This window comes from Thalassophryne amazonica, chromosome 22 (assembly GCF_902500255.1).
Source record: "Thalassophryne amazonica chromosome 22, fThaAma1.1, whole genome shotgun sequence".
Taxonomy (NCBI): domain Eukaryota; kingdom Metazoa; phylum Chordata; class Actinopteri; order Batrachoidiformes; family Batrachoididae; genus Thalassophryne; species Thalassophryne amazonica.
Window position 1 is genome coordinate 26,518,371 of NC_047124.1, and position 19,776 is coordinate 26,538,146.

Genomic DNA, 19,776 nt, shown 5'->3' on the forward strand with positions numbered 1-19,776 from the left:
TGCGCACGAGGGTTCAAACTTGCCTGACGTAAAAACATATGAATGAAATCCATATAGTTTTTAAAAAAAATAAAAAGGACCAATAATTTACGGACAGCCCACGTATAATCAGAAGATTCAGAGAATTTGAAGAACTTTCTACATGTAATCGGGATCCAATAGACCGTTGTTACATTCTCAGTGCACATGTTTAGTAGTGTGCATATCTCGCGCGACTAAGCGTGAGATCCCACCTCCGCTGTTGAAATGGGGAGGTGTGAATTGCCTATTTGTCCAAAACATGTACGAGTAACGGCTCTCGCAGGTTATTCAACAAAGAGCTGTTGTTGATCGCCCACGTTCCAAAAAAATTGCTAAAACAGGATGAAACAGCTTAATCCGGTTTGCCTCCTCATAGGCTGGTTTATAAAGTGCAGACGTGGTAACCCGACTCAAAACAAAAGTAAACTGCACCCTCAGCCAGAGGCTCAGCTGCTTTCAGTGCACATTTTATTATTGTTTCTAAACGCTTGAAAAATATTGAGTTGTTTTTTCTTTTCTTTTCATGGTGGCTGGAGCAGTACACTTTGATGTTTTTGATGAATGAATGGAACATTGCGGTTTCATAGTGTTCTGCAATCTCCCTGACAGCACTTCAATGGAAAGATCTGCTGTTTTTCCGGCTTTCATCCCAAGCACAGCTATAATTTGTGCGCAGTACATTTGAATCAAGATGTTAAATGCAGTTTCACACAAGCTATTTTACTGTTGTAATACTGAATGATTTTTTTACGAATAAAGTAGTGACAAAAATATGCCCACAGTGCGTACAGGATTACATCTCACGGAGCCGATGTTATCCATTAAATATTGTCTTATTGTTCTGATTGTCACATCTGGGACACATTTAAGAGACTTTGTCCACGTTTCTTTGAGCAAGTTACAGGTATTTATCGCAGTGTTTTCCATAGATTCAGTCATATACCTGTAGTTACACGGAGGATGCATGCCCACTTTGAAAGGCGCTGCTCCCCACGTCGACTTGTGGAGTACTCAGTGCGCATGTGTCAAACAACGTAACAATGGTCTATTTTTGAACTGTTCAAAAATTTCATCACGATTCTCAAAATCGTTGCTAGCACTTGATAACTTCACACAGTAGCAATGCTAACAAGCTAACATTATCATGTATGTGTTTTTAAACACATTATAAATCCTGTTTGTCACGATGTTCATGCTAACGCCAAGCTAGCACCATGCCAATTATACAGCGTATTACATAAAGACTGTAACTTTATTAAAACAAGGAAACAGTGCTTCAACATAATGACAGCACTTACCAATTATGAACTGCAATATATATATATAATGTATATAATTTAGAAGATGTTTCTTGGTATTTTCCCAGTAATTGCTCAAAAGAAACAAATTGATTTAACAGATTTTATCCAGATTTATTAGCTGCAATCATAATAAAGTATATTTTATCAACTCATATTTCATAAATACTATGGCCACAGAAATCTACTAAAATAGTTATCTATTTTTTATTTTGGAGATTTTAAATATGTCATTCATTTAATTTAACACATTTACTAAAATACAAATTTTAAGTATTTTTATTTGGGAGAAATTTGACTAGAATGGATTCATCCACAAGGATTGCACTAGTTTTCAGCCACATTTCACAATTTTACCTTGTTATTTATTAGAATGTATTCCAGGCTAGATCTGATTTTATTCATTTATTCCCCTCCCCTGCCCATGACAAAAATGAAACAATACGTTGTGCCTTCTTACATTAATCCAAGTCTCAAAGCATGTGGTTTGAAAGGTTGCTGTCCTCTGCGTTTCAGACACAAGCTCAGCTGGAGAAAGTGAAAGCCGAGCTGGAAATGCAGAGTCGACACACAGCGCGGCTGGAGAGCAGCTGCAGGGCGTTGGAGCGTTCAGTTGGACAGTCCGGCAGGAGATTACAGGTCAGATCGGGTTCTACACTGAGCACTTTTTTTTTGTTTTTTTCACCATCATATCCTCAGAGTTCCCATTACATGTGGAGGCTGCTGAAAAAGTTGGGAGTGCAGAATGTGGTTTAAAAAGTTGGAAAAGTACTGTGTCTCTCTGCGGGGTGGAAAATGCAGCATTTTGCACACAGACTGAAGTGGAGTTATTAAATTTTTGGATGGCGAAGCAAATTTTAATTTGTTTTCTTGGCTGCAGACATCCGAGTAGGACCCAAAGTGTGCAGGCACTTGATGTGCACAGGCGAGGTTCAGGGTGTGGGGAGCGTGAGGTAATGAGGAGAGGTTGGAGGAGGTATTACAGCATTCTTTGCATGATTACTTAGGGGCCCGAATAAGTGCACAACTCCAAGCCTGCTGTTCCCAACCACGTGGGAATCACCTCATTTTTTCACCTTCAAACTAAGAGGCGGCTACAGCGACTCATTTATGTGCTAACAGCAGTTTAGGTAAACTGTGACAGATTGGTGATGTTATTATATTATATTATATTATATTGTGTCCATAAAGACTGCTGTTAATATACAGTAGTTGAGGTTTGATGAATATATAGTACTACTGCAGTTACTGAGATGATTAGTAGTGGTTGATAATACAGTTACTACGTAGGGTTGTAGGAGGTTTAAAGGGGGGGGCATGTTGGGGTTATTATTCGGGGAGGGGGGGGAAGATACACTTTTTTAAATTTGTAAATTTAGTTGCAAATTGGAGAGAAAAAATCCCTCAGAAAATTAGTGTTTTTGTCAACAAAGAACCTCTTCACATCGCAACCGCTGTTGCTTATAATTGCAATCACAGGCAAACAAATTTAATCAAAATCAATCAACTCAACTTTTTTTTTATATAGCGCCAAATCACAACAAACAGTTGCCCCAAGGCGCTTTATATTGTAAGGCAAGGCCATACAATAATTATGAAAAACCCCAACGGTCAAAACGACCCCCTGTGAGCAAGCACTTGGCAACAGTGGGAAGGAAAAACTCCCTCTTAACAGGAAGAAACCTCCAGCAGAACCAGGCTCAGGGAGGGGCAGTCTTCTGCTGAGACTGGTTGGGGCTGAGGGAAAGAACCAGGAAAAAGACATGCTGTGGAGGGGGGCAGAGATCGATCACTAATGATTAAATGCGGAGTGATGCATACAGAGCAAAAAGAGAAAGAAACAGTGCATCATGGGAACCCCCCCACAGTCTACGTCTAAAGCAGCATAACCAAGGGATAGTCCAGGGTCACCCGATCCAGCCCTAACTATAAGCCTTGGCGAAAAGGAAAGTTTTAAGCCTAATCTTAAAAGTAGAGAGGGTATCTGTCTCCCTGATCTGAATTGGGAGCTGGTTCCACAGGAGAGGAGCCTGAAAGCTGAAGGCTCTGCCTCCCATTCTACTCTTACAAACCCTAGGAACTACAAGTAAGCCTGCAGTCTGAGAGCGAAGCGCTCTATTAGGGTGATATGGTACTACGAGGTCCCTAAGATAAGATGGGACCTGATTATTCAAAACCTTATAAGTAAGAAGAAGAATTTTAAATTCTATTCTAGAATTAACAGGAAGCCAATGAAGAGAGGCCAACACGGGTGAGATATGCTCTCTCCTGCTAGTCCCCGTCAGTACTCTAGCTGCAGCATTTTGAATTAACTGAAGGCTTTTTAGGGAACTTTTAGGACAACCTGATAATAAAGAATTACAATAGTCCAGCCTAGAGGAAATAAATGCATGAATTAGTTTTTCAGCATCACTCTGAGACAAGACCTTTCTGATTTTAGAGATATTGCGTAAATGCAAAAAGGCAGTCCTACATATTTGTTTAATATGCGCTTTGAATGACATATCCTGATCAAAAATGACTCCAAGATTTCTCACAGTATTACTAGAGGTCAGGGAAATGCCATCCAGAGTAAAGATCTGGTTAGACACCATGCTTCTAAGATTTGTGGGGCCAAGTACAATAACTTCAGTTTTATCTGAGTTTAAAAGCAGGAAATTAGAGGTCATCCATGTCTTTATGTCTGTAAGACAATCCTGCAGTTTAGCTAATTGGTGTGTGTCCTCTGGCTTCATGGATAGATAAAGCTGGGTATCATCTGCGTAACAATGAAAATTTAAGCAATACCGTCTAATAATACTGCCTAAGGGAAGCATGTATAAAGTGAATAAAATTGGTCCTAGCACAGAACCTTGTGGAACTCCATAATTAACTTTAGTCTGTGAAGAAGATTCCCCATTTACATGAACAAACTGTAATCTATTAGACAAATATGATTCAAACCACCGCAGCGCAGTGCCTTTAATACCTATGACATGCTCTAATCTCTGTAATAAAATTTTATGGTCAACAGTATCAAAAGCAGCACTGAGGTCCAACAGAACAAGCACAGAGATAAGTCCACTGTCCGAAGCCATAAGAAGATCATTTGTAACCTTCACTAATGCTGTTTCTGTACTATGATGAATTCTAAAACCTGACTGAACCTCTTCAAATAGACCATTCCTCTGCAGGTGATCAGTTAGCTGTTTTACAACTACCCTCTCAAGAATCTTTGAGAGAAAAGGAAGGTTGGAGATTGGCCTATAATTAGCTAAAATAGCTGGGTCAAGTGATGGCTTTTTAAGTAATGGTTTAATTACTGCCACCTTAAAAGCCTGTGGTACATAGCCAACTAACAAAGATAAGTTGATCATATTTAAGATTGAAGCATTAAATAATGGTAGGACTTCCTTAAGCAGCCTGGCAGGAATGGGGTCTAATAAACATGTTGATGGTTTGGATGAAGTAACTAATGAAAATAACTCAGACAGAACAATCGGAGAGAAAGAGTCTAACCAAATACCGGCATCACTGAAAGCAGCCAAAGATAACGATACATCTTTGGGATGGTTATGAGTAATTTTTTCTCTAATAGTCAAAATTTTGTTAGCAAAGAAAGTCATGAAGTCATTACTAGTTAAAGTTAATGGAATACTCAGCTCAATAGAGCTCTGACTCTTTGTCAGCCTGGCTACAGTGCTGAAAAGAAACCTGAGGTTGTTCTTATTTTCTTCAATTAGTGATGAGTAGAAAGATGTCCTAGCTTTACGGAGGGCTTTTTTATAGAGCAACAAACTCTTTTTCCAGGCTAAGTGAAGATCTTCTAAATTAGTGAGACGCCATTTCCTCTCCAACTTACGGGTTATCTGCTTTAAGCTACGAGTTTGTGAGTTATACCACGGAGTCAGACACTTCTGATTTAAAGCTCTCTTTTTCAGAGGAGCTACAGCATCCAAAGTTGTCTTCAATGAGGATGTAAAACTATTGACGAGATACTCTAACTCTCTTACAGAGTTTAGGTAGCTACTCTGCTCTGTGTTGGTATATGACAATAGAGAACATAAAGAAGGAATCATATCCTTAAACCTAGTTACAGCGCTTTCTGAAAGACTTCTAGTGTAATGAAACTTATTCCCCACTGCAGGGTAGTCCATCAGGGTAAATGTAAATGTTATTAAAAAATGATCAGACAGAAGGGAGTTTTCAGGGAATACTGTTAAGTCTTCTATTTCCATACCATAAGTCAAAACAAGATCTAAGATATGATTAAAGTGGTGGGTGGACTCATTTACTTTTTGAGCAAAGCCAATAGAGTCAAAGCCAAAAGAACAATATTGGATAAGATACCACTCAGATTATATATATATATATATATATATATATATATATATATATATATATATATATATATACACAAGGTCTATTAGAAAAGTATCCAACCTTTTTTTTTTTTTTTAAAAACCATATGGATTTGAATCATGTGTGATTACATCAGCCAAGCTTGAACCCTCGTGGGCATGCAAGAGTTTTTTCATGCCTGTCGGTGACGTCATTCGCCTGTGAGCACGCCTTGTGGGAGGAGTGGTCCACCCCCCTCGTCGGAATTCCTTTGTCTGAGAAGTTGCTGAGAGACTGGCGCTGTGCTTCATCAAAATTTTTTCCAAAAGTGTGAGGCACATCCGAGTGGACACCATTCGACAAATTAAGCTGGTTTTCGGTGAAAAGTTTAACGGCTGATGAGAGATTTTGGATTGTTTCTATCGCTGTAAGGACTTCCCACGGAGCGGGACGTCGCGCAACGCTCCGAGGCGACGTCTTCATCCTGTTTCAAGCTGAAAACCTCCAAATTTAAGCCTCTGTTGACCCAGGACGTCATGAGAGAACAGAGAAGTTTCAGAAGAGGTCGGGATCAGCAGTTTATCCGGACATTCCACTGTTAAAGGAGATTTTTTTTAATGAAAGACGTACGGACGGATTGGTGCGTCGGCTCGCAGCCCGCCACAGGAAAAACACCTCAGTTGGAAGCCTTAAGGACAAGTTGGAACATGCCCTGCTGTTAAACAATTTCTCAGATACTCAACTGAAAGCCACCAAAGCCGCCTGGATTTTACAAATGGTTATCAACACGGAGGTGTTTTTCCTGTGGCGGGCGCGCTGCAACTAGTAGTAGAACAACTTTAATAGCTTATAATAATATTAAAAATAAAAACACACCCCAACAATGAGACCACACTTTTCTTTCTACATTCTGCTCCTGCTGGAAGCCTTTGTTTACTATAGAACTCCCAGCACACAGGCACTCTGAGATCAGCCATAAAGCCAACTTTCTGTCAATTATAACACTCCGGTCAGGCGCAGGTCTTGAAAAATAAAGTCATGCTGACTTATGGTTTTGATTATAAATAACATTAATACCGATAGAATAACTCCATTAATGTCAATTATGTCATTTGTACAAAGTTAAAATATAACATATATCTTTTAATGTTGAATAAGGCACTAATTCTGAGGTTTTGAAACAAACAGACAGATCGTAAAGGATTCTGGGTAAAAGTGCCTCTTTTTGGAGCGAGGCAGAGGGGAAGGCAAAGGGCTACCAATTCCTCCGTTTGGAGGGGTAGCAGGAGCTTACTGCTGTCTCTGAAAAAACAAAAATGGCACAAAAAGAGCCGCACAAATGAAGCGGCTTTCATTACAAATTACTCTGTTTAGAAAGTTATAACTTGCCAAAAACCTTTACAGGCAGTTGTCTATGACAGCAGCGTGTCTGCTGCTGGATGCATGTTGCATATGTTGTCGTTCTGAAGAATATCGTAACATCACTCGTGCACTGCGTTATAATGCATATACACACGAACGCTACGATAAGACACTTTTATATCTCACAACGGAGAAAATCATGATAAAGTGTAAGCATGTTAATTTGTATGTTCATAAATCTTTGGATAATATCAATCCCTGCTGTTGGATTTCAAGGTCTGTAACACGTGTGTATTTTGTAAACAAACGGAGCCCTGAACACACTCATCTAATAAGCTTTCAGGCAGAAAATGAAAAGTTTCATCAATGTGAATAAGTTGGAAAATATATACACACACATGTATATGTGTAACACATAACCTGACGTCCTAATAGACTGATATTATTTGTCAAGGAAATTTCTAAAGGAAATAAGGCTGGATGCAAAAAATGGGAGAATTTGTAAAAGAAATAAGGTTGTAATTCCATTAAAAAAGTGAAACGTAAATGTATACATTCATTGCACACAAAAAAGCCATTTGCAAAGCCAAAAAGTTGATTTGACAATCATCTGACATAACCAGGGTCAAAATAAATAGAACACTGCTATCTACTGGTTCCCACACGCTTAGTGAACACTACAGACCAGTAGATGGCGGTAGAGGCCTTGAAAACAAAATTCCAGATACAGTAATCCCTGTCTGTTACATTTAAAATGCGTGGAATTTAACAAACGCAAATAAAACCAACATCTATAAACGCAGAGAATATATTCAAGAGAGTTTTAGGCACTAGAGTTTAATGCTGTTGTCTGTGGAGCCTGAACAGAGTGTCTGAAATGCATTTGTCCTGTCGTGATGTACTGAGATTACATCATCCTACCCAAAATGCATTGCGGGTCACAGGATGTGCTCACAAAACCTTAAAAATTACCATATTACTTTAAAACTAAAACATATATCTGATATTTTCACTTAATAAAACTTTAGACATGACAGTAATTTTAAGTAACTTGTCCAAAATTTGTTTGGTTAAAATTTGAACCGTAAGTTAAAAACGTATGCCTCTGGATGACTTAGGTGATATCGGCAGCTTTTTGGTATGGTGTTAAAGGAATTTTTTTTTTCTTTTCGTTTGGGGTTGTATATATATATATATATATATATATACACACACACACACACTCACTCAACAAAAATATAAACGCAACACTTTTGGTTTTGCTCCCATTTTGTATGAGATGAACTCAAAGATCTAAAACTTTTTCCACATACACAATATCACCATTTCCCTCAAATATTGTTCACAAACCAGTCTAAATCTGTGATAGTGAGCACTTCTCCTTTGCTGAGATAATCCATCCCACCTCACAGGTGTGCCATATCAAGGTGTTGATTAGACACCATGATTAATGCACAGGTGTGCCTTAGACTGTCCACAATAAAAGGCCACTCTGAAAGGTGCAGTTTTGTTTTATTGGGGGGGATACCAGTCAGTATCTGGTGTGACCACCATTTGCCTCATGCAGTGCAACACATCTCCTTCGCATAAAGTTGAAGAGAACACCTCTCAAACGTGCCAAACGCCAGCAAATGTGAGCATTTGCCCATTCAAGTCGGTTACGATGACGAACTGGAGTCAGGTCGAGACCCCGATGAGGACGACGAGCATGCAGATGAGCTTCCCTGAGATGGTTTCTGACAGTTTGTGCAGAAATTCTTTGGTTATGCAAACCGATTGTTTCAGCAGCTGTCCGAGTGGCTGGTCTCAGACGATCTTGGAAGTGAACATGCTGGATGTGGAGGTCCTGGGCTGGTGTGGTTACACGTGGTCTGTGGTTATCAGGGTGGTTGGATGTACTGCCAAATTCTCTGAAATGCCTTTGGAGACGGCTTATGGTAGAGACATGAACATTCAATACACGAGCAACAGCTCTGGTTGACATTCCTGCTGTCAGCATGCCAATTGCACGCTCCCTCAAATATTGTGACATCTGTGGCATTGTGCTGTGTGATAAAACTGCACCTTTCAGAGTGGCCTTTTATTGTGGGCAGTCTAAGGCACACCTGTGCACTAATCATGGTGTCTAATCAGCATCTTGATATGGCACACCTGTGAGGTGGGATGGATTATCTCAGCAAAGGAGAAGTGCTCACTATCACAGATTTAGACTGGTTTGTAAACAATATTTGAGGGAAATGGTGATATTGTGTATGTGGAAAAAGTTTTAGATCTTTGAGTTCATCTCATACAAAATGGGAGCAAAACCAAAAGTGTTGAGTTTATATTTTTGTTGAGTATATATATATATGTATATATATATATATCACACAAAGTGTCCCAAAAACATAATTCTTACTCGGGAATTTGGTCTCAGTTATTCCCAGATTTCTTACTATTTTTAAAATGTTTCTTGAGAGTGGGCCCCCCCAAACCCCCACCTACTTTGACCCATTCCAGCTTTTTCCATCATGCTCTATTTGCCCCCCTGGAATCTTAGCAGCTCGAACAGGACTTTAGGCCTGTTTCTACTGAAGGAACGTGCAGGCCATTTTTGGGGGACAGACACCTTCGTATGTCTCCACCACCCCTGAAAGGTGATTTATTAGGGGTGAAATGGGCAGGGCTCAATGCTAATTGGTCAAACTCACTCAAGAAAATATGATGACATCACCAAGCTGCATTTCAGTAGTGGAGATACAACTGCTGAGAAAGCCAATAACCTTTTATGTAGGAAAAGGCAGATGTATGTAGGTTCTAGTCCAACCAGTGCATCTGGAAAGTATTCACAGCGCTTCACATTTTCCACATTTTGTTATGTTACAGCCTTATTCCAAAATGTAGTAAATACATTTTTCCCTCAAAACTCTACTCACAACACCCCATAATGACAACATTATTTTTTTTTTTAATTTTTGCAAATTTATTAAAAATAAAAAAAGTAAGTAATCACCTGTACAAAAGTATTCAAACGCTTTGCTCAATAATTTGCTGATGCACCTTTGGCAGCAATTACAGCCTGATGTCTTCTTGAATATGATGCTACAAGCTTGGTGCACCTATCTTTGGGTAGTTTTGTCCATTCCTCTTTGCAGCACCTCTCGAGCTCCATCAGGTTGGAAGGGGAGCGTCAATGCACAGCCGTTTATAGATCTCTCCAGAGGTGTTCAATCAGATTCAGGTCTGGGCCACTCAAGGACATTCACAGAGTTGTCCTGAAGACACTCCTTTAATATCTTGGCTGTGTGTTTTGGGTCATTGTCCTGCTGATAGATGAACCGTGGCCCCAGTCTAAGGTTAAGAGTGCTCTGGAGCAGGTTTTCATCCAGGATGTCTCTGTACATTGCTGCATTCATCTTTCCCTCAATCCTGACTAGTCTCCCAGTTCCTGCTGCTGAAAAACATCCCCACAGCATGATGCTGCCACCACCATGCGTCACTGTAGGGATGGTGCCTGGTTTCCTACAAACATGACGCCTGGCATTCACGCCAAAGAGTTCAGTCTTTGACTGGTTACAGGTGTGGAACTCATTTAGGGTTCTTGTCACAGGAGAAGGAGGAGGAGCTCGAGCAGCTGACGAAAGAGCTCCGACAGGTCAACCTGCAGCAGTTCATCCAGCAGACGGGCACCAAGGTCACCGTGCTGCCCGCTCAGCCTGGAGGAGAGAACGTCAACGGCACGTACACACACACACACACACACACACACACACACACACACACACACACACACACACACACACACACACACCATAAGACGTCTGACATGAGGCCTAAACATGATTTTGAGAGGTACTCTGGATTTTACTGCAAGTGTAAACACTACCACCTAGAGGTCAAAGTGAGCATGACAGATCAGATTTTGGTGCTGCAACTGTTTAAAGTTTTAGTCCCTTTTAGATTTGAAAAAAAAAAAAACTTTAGTTAAATCTAGTTATTATAAACTACCTTTTATTTCTGTGATATATCGCAAAGTTACAGCTAGTTTTATTGCTGAAAATGTATAGAAGGCATCGCGATGACATCATGCGCCAGAGTGCACCAGTGTGGCGGCCATACCGGTAAGGCAGAAATCTCTTATTCAGCAACTGTGCATAATACACTCAACAAAAATTTTGTATGAGATGAACTCAAAGATCTAAAACTTTTTCCACATACACAATATCACCATTTCCCTCAAATATTGTTCACAAACCAGTCTAAATCTGTGATAGTGAGCACTTCTCCTTTGCTGAGATAATCCATCCCACCTCACAGGTCAAGATGCTGATTAGACACCATGATTAGTGCACAGGTGTGCCTTAGACTGTCCACAATAAAAGGCCACTCTGAAAGGTGCAGTTTTGTTTTATTGGGGGGGATACCAGTCAGTATCTGGTGTGACCACCATTTGCCTCATGCAGTGCAACACATCTCCTTTGCATAGAGTTGATCAGGTTGTCAGTTGTGGCCTGTGGAATGTTGGTCCACTCCTCTTCAATGGCTGTGCGAAGTTGCTGGATATTGGCAGGAACTGGTACACGCTGTCGTATACGCCGGTCCAGAGCATCCCAAACATGCTCAATGGGTGACATGTCCGGTGAGTATGCCGTCCATGCAAGAACTGGGACATTTTCAGCTTCCAAGAATTGTGTACAGATCCTTGCAACATGGGGCCGTGCATTATCCTGCTGCTGGTGATGTTCTTGGATGTATGGCACAACAATGGGCCTCAGGATCTCGTCACGGTATCTCTGTGCATTCAAAATGCCATCAATAAAATGCACCTGTGTTCTTCGTTCATAACAGACACCTGCCCATACCATAACCCCACCGCCACCATGGGCCACTTGATCCACAACATTGACATCAGAAAACCGCTCACCCACACGATGCCACACACGCTGTCTGCCATCTGCCCTGGACAGTGTGAACTGGGATTCATCCGTGAAGAGAACACCTCTCCAACGTGCCAAACGCCAGCGAATGTGAGCATTTGCCCACTCAAGTCGGTTACGACGACGAACTGGAGTCAGGTCGAGACCCCGATGAGGACGACGAGCATGCAGATGAGCTTCCCCGGGATGGTTTCTGACAGTTTGTGCAGAAATTCTTTGGTTATGCAAACCGATTGTTTCAGCAGCTGTCCGAGTGGCTGGTCTCAGACGATCTTGGAGGTGAACATGCTGGATGTGGAGGTCCTGGGCTGGTGTGGTTACATGTGGTCTGCGGTTGTAAGGCTGGTTGGATGTACTGCCAAATTCTCTGAAACGCCTTTGGAGACAGCTTATGGTAGAGAAATAAACATTCAATACACGAGCAACAGCTCTGGTTGACATTCCTGCTGTCAGCATGCCAATTGTACGCTCCCTCAAATCTTGTGACATCTGTGGCATTGTGCTGTGATAAAACTGCACCTTACAGAGTGGCCTTTTATTGTGGGCAGTCTAAGGCACACCTGTGCACTAATCATGGTGTCTAATCAGCATCTTGATATGGCACACCTGTGAGGTGGGATGGATTATCTCAGCAAAGGAGAAGTGCTCACTATCACAGATTTAGACTGGTTTGTGACCAATATTTGAGGGAAATGGTGATATTGTGTATGTGGAAAAAGTTTTAGATCTTTGAGTTCATCTCATACAAAATGGGAGCAAAACCAAAAGTGTTGCGTTTATATTTTTGTTGAGTATAAATCGTATAAAGCGTGCATTCTGTGATCCATCTTTTTTTCCTGTTTCCTCTGTGCAGCTCCACATTTAGGAGATAAGCCTAAATGTGCAAACAAACAGCGAAGTGATTTTCTGTTCATTCTTTTGAAATCAGACACAGTTTAACATTCCTAAAGACGAGCATTCACGCAGAACACAAGCGCACAATAGAGTGATTTTGCAGAGTTGCAAAGTTGGACTCATCAGTGTGAAAATGACAAATGAGAAATAAAACCAGCGAGAAGAAGCACAGAGGCAACTGTCCAGGAATTCATGACTCGGTTCTAGCTGGTCTGGTGGCTTTCAGGTAATTCTTGGGAATTAATTTTCAAAACCTTTATTTTGATTAATATTGTAACATTTGTACTTCCAAGATGGCAGTGGCTCGCTGATGTTACTAGTAACAAAGTTAAACAACGTCAGATAGTTCATGTTGCTCGCACCATTTCACAAAAAATGTTTAATGCCAGCATCCCAGCAAATACTTTTACTGTATTTTACTTTTACCTTTACTGTACTCATGCTGTCAGTTTTCCTTGCGACTAAGTTGAACTTAACAATACTGAGGAGACATTAGCTAAAATCTGTTTTTTGCTAACACAAACAAATTTCCCACTATCTGTACAATGTTTCATTACGTACATAAGATGAATAAAATCTTATATTTTCACACAATTTGTACAACATTTCAGTAAGTACATAAGCTGAATAAAATCCTATATTTTCACACAGTTTGTACATTTCAAGTAAGTACTTAAGCTGAATAAAATCTTATATTTTCACACAGTTTGTACAACATTTCAGTAAGTGCATAAGCTGAATAAAATCCTATATTTTCACACAGTTTGTACAATGTTTCAGTAAGTACATAAGCTGAATAAAATCCTATATTTTCCCCACTATCTGTACAGTGTTTCAGTAAGTACATAAGATGAATAAAATCTTATATTTTCACACAATTTGTACAACATTTCAGTAAATACATAAGGTGAATAAAGTCTTATATTTTCACACAGTTTGTACAGTGTTTCAGTAAGTACATAAGATGAATAAAATCTTGTATTTTCACACAATTTGTACAACGTTTCAGTAAGTACATAAGCTGAATAAAATCTTATATTTTCACACAATTTGTACAATGTTTCAGTAAGTACATAAGCTGAATAAAGTCTTATATTTTCACACAATTTGTACAACATTTCAGTAAGTACATAAGCTGAATAACATCTTATATTTTCACACAATTTGTGCGTTTCAGTAAGTACATAAGCTGAATAAGTCTTATATTTTCACACAATTTGTACAACATTTCAGTAAGTACATAAGCTGAATAAAATCTTATATTTTCACACAATTTGTACAACATTTCAGTAAGTACATAAGCTGAATAAAATCTTATATTTTCACACAATTTGTACAGTGTTTCAGTAAGTACATAAGATGAATAAAGTTTTATATTTGCTGTGAGTTCAAGTTAAAATAAACTGTGTTCAGGAGGTTGGAGGTACTGAGGATTTGCTGTTTCAAATATTCTAAAGAAAACCTTTTTTTTTTTTTTTTTTTTACTTAAATGGTTTAAAAAAGACAGACACTACACATTTAAGTCTGGAAACCCAGATTTTGTTAAAGAAGTTTTTTCAAGTATTAGTTTTCCTTTTGATACACTGAGAACTTGCTGAGAACTTTGGTCCACTTGCACTTGTTAGGGCCCCTTCACACGTTGTGCGAAATTTGTCAGATTACGATGAAACATTTCAAACTAGCGCACCACGAAACATCACGCTGATAGGCAGTTGTGCACGATCCCAGTGCGACAGTTCGTGCATGTGACGGTGTCTTTCGAGTTGCATGACATCGCACTGCCGATGTGAAGAAAAAAAAAAGCTGTGTAATTAGTGAATATCACTGGGGTGATATAAATAATACATAAAAGGGACACAATACAGAACCCCACGAGTAAATAACCCTGGTTTAAAAAAAAAAAAATGCCACTCATGGGATCTGAACCCACACACTCTGATTACCAGATGGAAACTTTACCACTACGCCACAATTACTGTTTCATAACAAGAGTGTGAAATGGTTAAAATCAACAAGCAGATAAATGTATTTTCTAAAAAAAAAAAGAAAAAAAAAAAGCACTGTGATAACTGAGCAAGATATGACATATTTCTGCTGATATGTGACTGAAAGTGGCATATTTGTCAAACTGTTGACCTGTCATATGGTCCTGCGGCGTGCCGCTCACTGTCCTGTCAGACAGACATGATGTTCAGATCGCCTGCTGCATGTCCACATGAACTGGCGGTCTGGTCCAGCTGGAACAGCCTGTCAATGTGCGCGCTCTCCAGCCCGTCGCAGAAGCGATATATGTTTTTATGCATTTGGATGGGAGGACAGTAAGCACACACATGCGTGTGTCCGTCAAAACACGGTGCGTGTTCTGCAGCTCTGATGTCAAGTACTCGAGTTGTCAACAGCTGCCACGCCCCGTCCATTCTGCGCACAGACCAAGGTGTCACTCTGTGATCAGAGGAGACACCTCCAGCTCGACAGCGATTGTCTGCTAACTGTTTTTGTGATGACAGTACGAATGGCCACACATTTGCTAAGTGCCAAGCAAGCGGTGTTAGATGTTCGTGTGTGTCACCTGGAATTTGGCCGACACCTGCCGTGAGAGGGTTCGATGGGCTCACAGAGCACACACTCTTTCAGCTGCTGGTGTGCATAAATAATTGTAGCAACAGGTGTACGAGGGGTTCGAGGCAGCTATGAATTTACACATTTTGCATACGATTCCTGCTTCATGTGCACTTCGACCAAATTTGCACTATGTGTGAAGGGGCCCTTAAAGAGTTTTAATATCTAGTCTGTAAAGGGAACTGTCTCATTTTGTTTTTTGTTTTTGTTTTGTTTTTTTAACTCTGTCTTGCTGCAGAAGTGGAGTGTTATTCTCTGAAAAGACTCGGCTCTGCACGCCTCTTACCCAGCAATCTACGCATCCTGCAAAGCGCCGTGTCCTCCAGCTTTAACCCTGAAGGCATCTATGTTTGAGCAGAAGGGCCGAGAGGCTTTTACAGGAGCTGGGATTTCTGCAGCGGCGCCGGCCGATGATAGTGAGACGGTCTCCTTGCAAACTGTCAACATGCTCTCGTGCAAGGCAGCAAAACAACGGACACCAGACGATTCCAATGTTGCTTGATCACAAACATACGATGAAGAAAAACTTGCACGTGTATTCTGCATTTTTCCTGCACTATTCCTCGTGTTCCAGCCTAAAAGTCAAATTGATGTCAACATACGCGTGCAAATCCTGACAGCAAGTCTTGCTATCTGTACGAATGACGATTCCTTCGTCAAAGCGACTAATCGGAGGACGTGTATCTCGAAGCTGAGGATGTTTAGGGCAAAAGGTTCAGATATACCTTATCTGGAAGCCCTAAAACACCAAGAGCAAGGATTTAATCAGGATTCAGACTCACACGAACATTCGTACGCAGAAACTGTAACATTAGCGAGCATGCACAAACGCAACACCACACCACAGCCATATCTGATTGCCTTATTCTGGGATTTAAAGAACCAGTTTGTAGATGTTTATTGCAACAGAACTCAAGATAGCTACTGTAAACTATGCGTCATATAAATATGTAGCCACAGTTCAGGTGATTCTAAGTCTGATGTCAGTGTAACTCAATAATCAGTCCTTTTTTCCCTCCCCTACATGAATTTTTGTATTCATGTTCAAACTGAAAATAATATTAAATCACGTGTCACTATGTTTAGACAGAAATGGAAAATTCTACCTTGGATATAAAAGAAAAAAACACTTAGAAAACAGACAGGAGGCCATATGAGTATTTGGTAAATATAGATTTGGACAATTTTAATTTGCATCGTACGGAGGCCCTGACGTGCAAGAAATTGTAGGGTTTTTTGTTTGTTTGTTTGTTTTATCTTCAACACACAAGTTGTATCATGCACACAGGAAAATGATCTTGGGGGACATGTTACAATTGTGGGTGCAAAATAAGTATCTTGTTTTGGACAGACAAGATTTCTGTACATTGTGAGAACAATTTATTATCTTGCTGGAACAAGATCATTACATTCTGGACGCAAGATAACTATCTTGTGGGAAACCGAAAGAAATGAGTCGATAAGACGGGGATACTTATCTGAGAACAGTGTGTTATATTGTTGGAACAAGAGATTTAGCTTGTGTCCATGAGTTAATATTTTGGTTTTGCAATATAGGTATCTTGTTCCCAAAACACAGGTAAATGTTTACCAAAAGATAATCATCTTGTTTGGTAACAGGATAACTATATTTGATTTCTTTTTAATCATGTTCGAACAAGGTTATAATTTTGTCGGAACAAGATAATTGTTTCACTGCGGTATGTTATTAATGTATATTTGCAAAGACAATTGTTGGTGAACAAGATTTCTATGTTGTGGGAACAATTTTTTATTGTCACATTGGAACAAGATGGTTGTCCTGTAGAAACAACATGCATACCTTTTGGGAACATGATGTGTATCTTGTGAGAACAAAATTTTATTGCTTGGAAAGATACCGTTTTAAAAAAAGGTTGTGTTCTATCTTGTGTTAGAATGAACAATATTGGTTTGATATGCCAGTGTGTATTAATAACATACCATATAGTATAACATTTTATACAGTTATATGGAGATAATGCCAGGAAAAATAATTTCTTATGGGTATTGTCTACAAATTTCTTTCCATCTATGAGTTTTTCCCTTTTTTTTTTTTTTTTTTTGTACTCGCAGTAGCAGAACCAGTGTGGATTTGCATGTTTATTTGGCACAGGCTCCTTACAACTTTAGATATGCATGAAGAGCGGCCATGGTTGAATTGAACTAGGAACCTTCTGGTTGGGAGGCAAGCATGCTAAATGCTTGTACCACTGTAGCAGGAAGAAGATGAAATCAAGAGTGCACAAATGAATAAGTGGCTATAACAAGTGGGGTGACGAATAAAATAAACTGTAGAAACAACATTATCTTGTGTGCACAATCTAATCAGTTGTGAGGAAAACAAAGCATCTTAGCTTGTACATTAGATATATATCATACATACACAAGATAATTGTGGAAATAAGTTCTTATCATCTGGGAGCAAGATACTACTTGTGCATTAAAAAAATGTTTAGGAATAAATTAGTAAGCCCTGTAAATTAGTAAATTTGTCTTGTGCCTATAAGATGGTTCCCTTATTCTTGTTTGAACAAGATAAGTATGTAGTGCGCACATGATAATAAAGTGTCAAAAATCTGGTCGGAATAAGGTACTTATTTGTTCTCGTAGTTATGGTGTGCGCACATGAATAACTTGTTACATAAAAGATAATATTTTTGTTCTCACTAGAGAATAATTTCTTTCAGTAAGAGAATTACCTTATTCTAATCATAATTACATCACTTTGTCTTCTGTAAACAAGATGTTGTCCTTTTGTGCACAAAGTAATAAGATGTAAGAACAAGGTATTGTCTTGTTTCTACAAAAATAATTATTTCTGGGGATCTTTCGGGATTTCAGTAGTTCTGTAGCATCGTGCAGCATCATTTATTTCTTTTATATGAACAGATTCTGCTTGAGCTCTGAGTCAGCCTGCAGCCTTCTTGCCGACCACTTGGTGGCGCCAAAACATTTCCGGAAAGGCAGCATGACGTTACTCCTGGTCGAATGTTTTGGCTTCTTTTATTTACATGGTTGACTTTTTTGGACAATGTGTTTGTCAGACCACAAAGACCTCATACACATTTGTACTCATGTTCTTGTGAAGACTCTGTGACATTCGACATGTCCCATTCCTGTCCCATAACCTTAACCAGCACGACAACACATTTAAACCTAAATTCATCAAACCTTAACTCTAAAACCAAGTGTTATACCTCAAACCAACTGAAGGTTTTAGGACACTTGAGGAGTGACTGAAATATCCAATTTGCAAATATGGTGGAAAATATTCATATTGGTCCTCTGACGTAGAAGATAACATATGTCTCATGAAGTCATATCTTGCCTCAAGGTTGTCATATATATTTTTATTTCTAGTTAAGAAACTAAAGATGTCTAATATGAACCAAAGCTAGTGTGACAAACATTAATAGCTAGATGAATGTACTTTTTAGGACATATGTATGCAACGTATGATATACATCCAATGGTTTGTGTTTCCAAGAGTCAAGTAGAATTTGCATATTGTATGTCTTTAACAGCTTGTTGTCATTTGCTTGCAAATGGTTGATAAAGATTTTGCCGGAAAGATAATTAATGGACACAGGAGATAATTTGGCTCCTAAAATGATAGCAGATACACTCCAAAAGAGATCTTCCCGCTTCTGCCCATCGACATAGGAGATCACCTCAAAATATCTTCTTTTTTAGTGTTCTACAATTTTATGTTGATGATAAACAAGAAAACAGCAATATTTCCTCTAGTAACCTTTTGTGGACATCATCTAGAGCAATGAGTGCTAGATGTCACAACTGCAAGTTTTTAGTGTTTTAAGTTTTTAGTGAATTGCTAAATGGTAGCAGCTGCGTAAATTAGCAAAAGAACACATTTGTTCACAACATGGTCAGTAGACTGGAGCTAGGTATATACTAACTAGTCATGTTAACTAGTAAGTAGCTGTTAGCACTACACCGACTAAACTCTGGTAGCTAAACCAAGATAGCTAGAAAGCTAACTACCAGAGTTTAGTCATCACTACACTGACTAAACTCTGGTAGTTAGCTTTCTATCTAGCTACCAGAGTTTAGTCAGCACTACACTGACTAAACTATCGTAGTTAGCTTTCTAGCTAGCTTGGTTGCTATACTGAATAACACATTATTTAAAAGAAGGCAATGTATTTTAACCATTTTTGTAACTCTGGGGTGGATTATAAAAAAACAAAACAACAACAACAACAAAAACACCCTAGATTAGGTAACATTGGTAGCTTAGGTAAACAGCCACCACCATGTTGGATATTGTTTTGCCCAACCGCTACAGGGCTTAATTGTGTTTGGAT

At 39.3% G+C, this 19,776-nt stretch overlaps 1 protein-coding gene across 2 annotated transcripts in view; it reads left to right on the forward strand.

Moving 5' to 3' along the window:
• Positions 1-16,847, forward strand: part of rassf8b (Ras association domain family member 8b) — a 59,398-nt gene extending 42,551 nt beyond the window's left edge. The window contains exons 7-10 of one of the 2 annotated variants that reach the window (XM_034163525.1): positions 1,836-1,958; positions 10,591-10,717; positions 15,669-15,830; positions 15,874-16,847. In XM_034163525.1, the coding sequence (XP_034019416.1) occupies positions 1,836-1,958; positions 10,591-10,717; positions 15,669-15,784 (366 nt within the window). In that variant the 3' untranslated portion in view covers positions 15,785-15,830; positions 15,874-16,847. Of the gene's footprint in view, positions 1-1,835; positions 1,959-10,590; positions 10,718-15,668 lie in introns of both variants that reach the window. The other variant, XM_034163524.1, reaches the window with a different exon arrangement.
• The last annotated feature ends 2,929 nt before the right edge of the window (positions 16,848-19,776 follow it).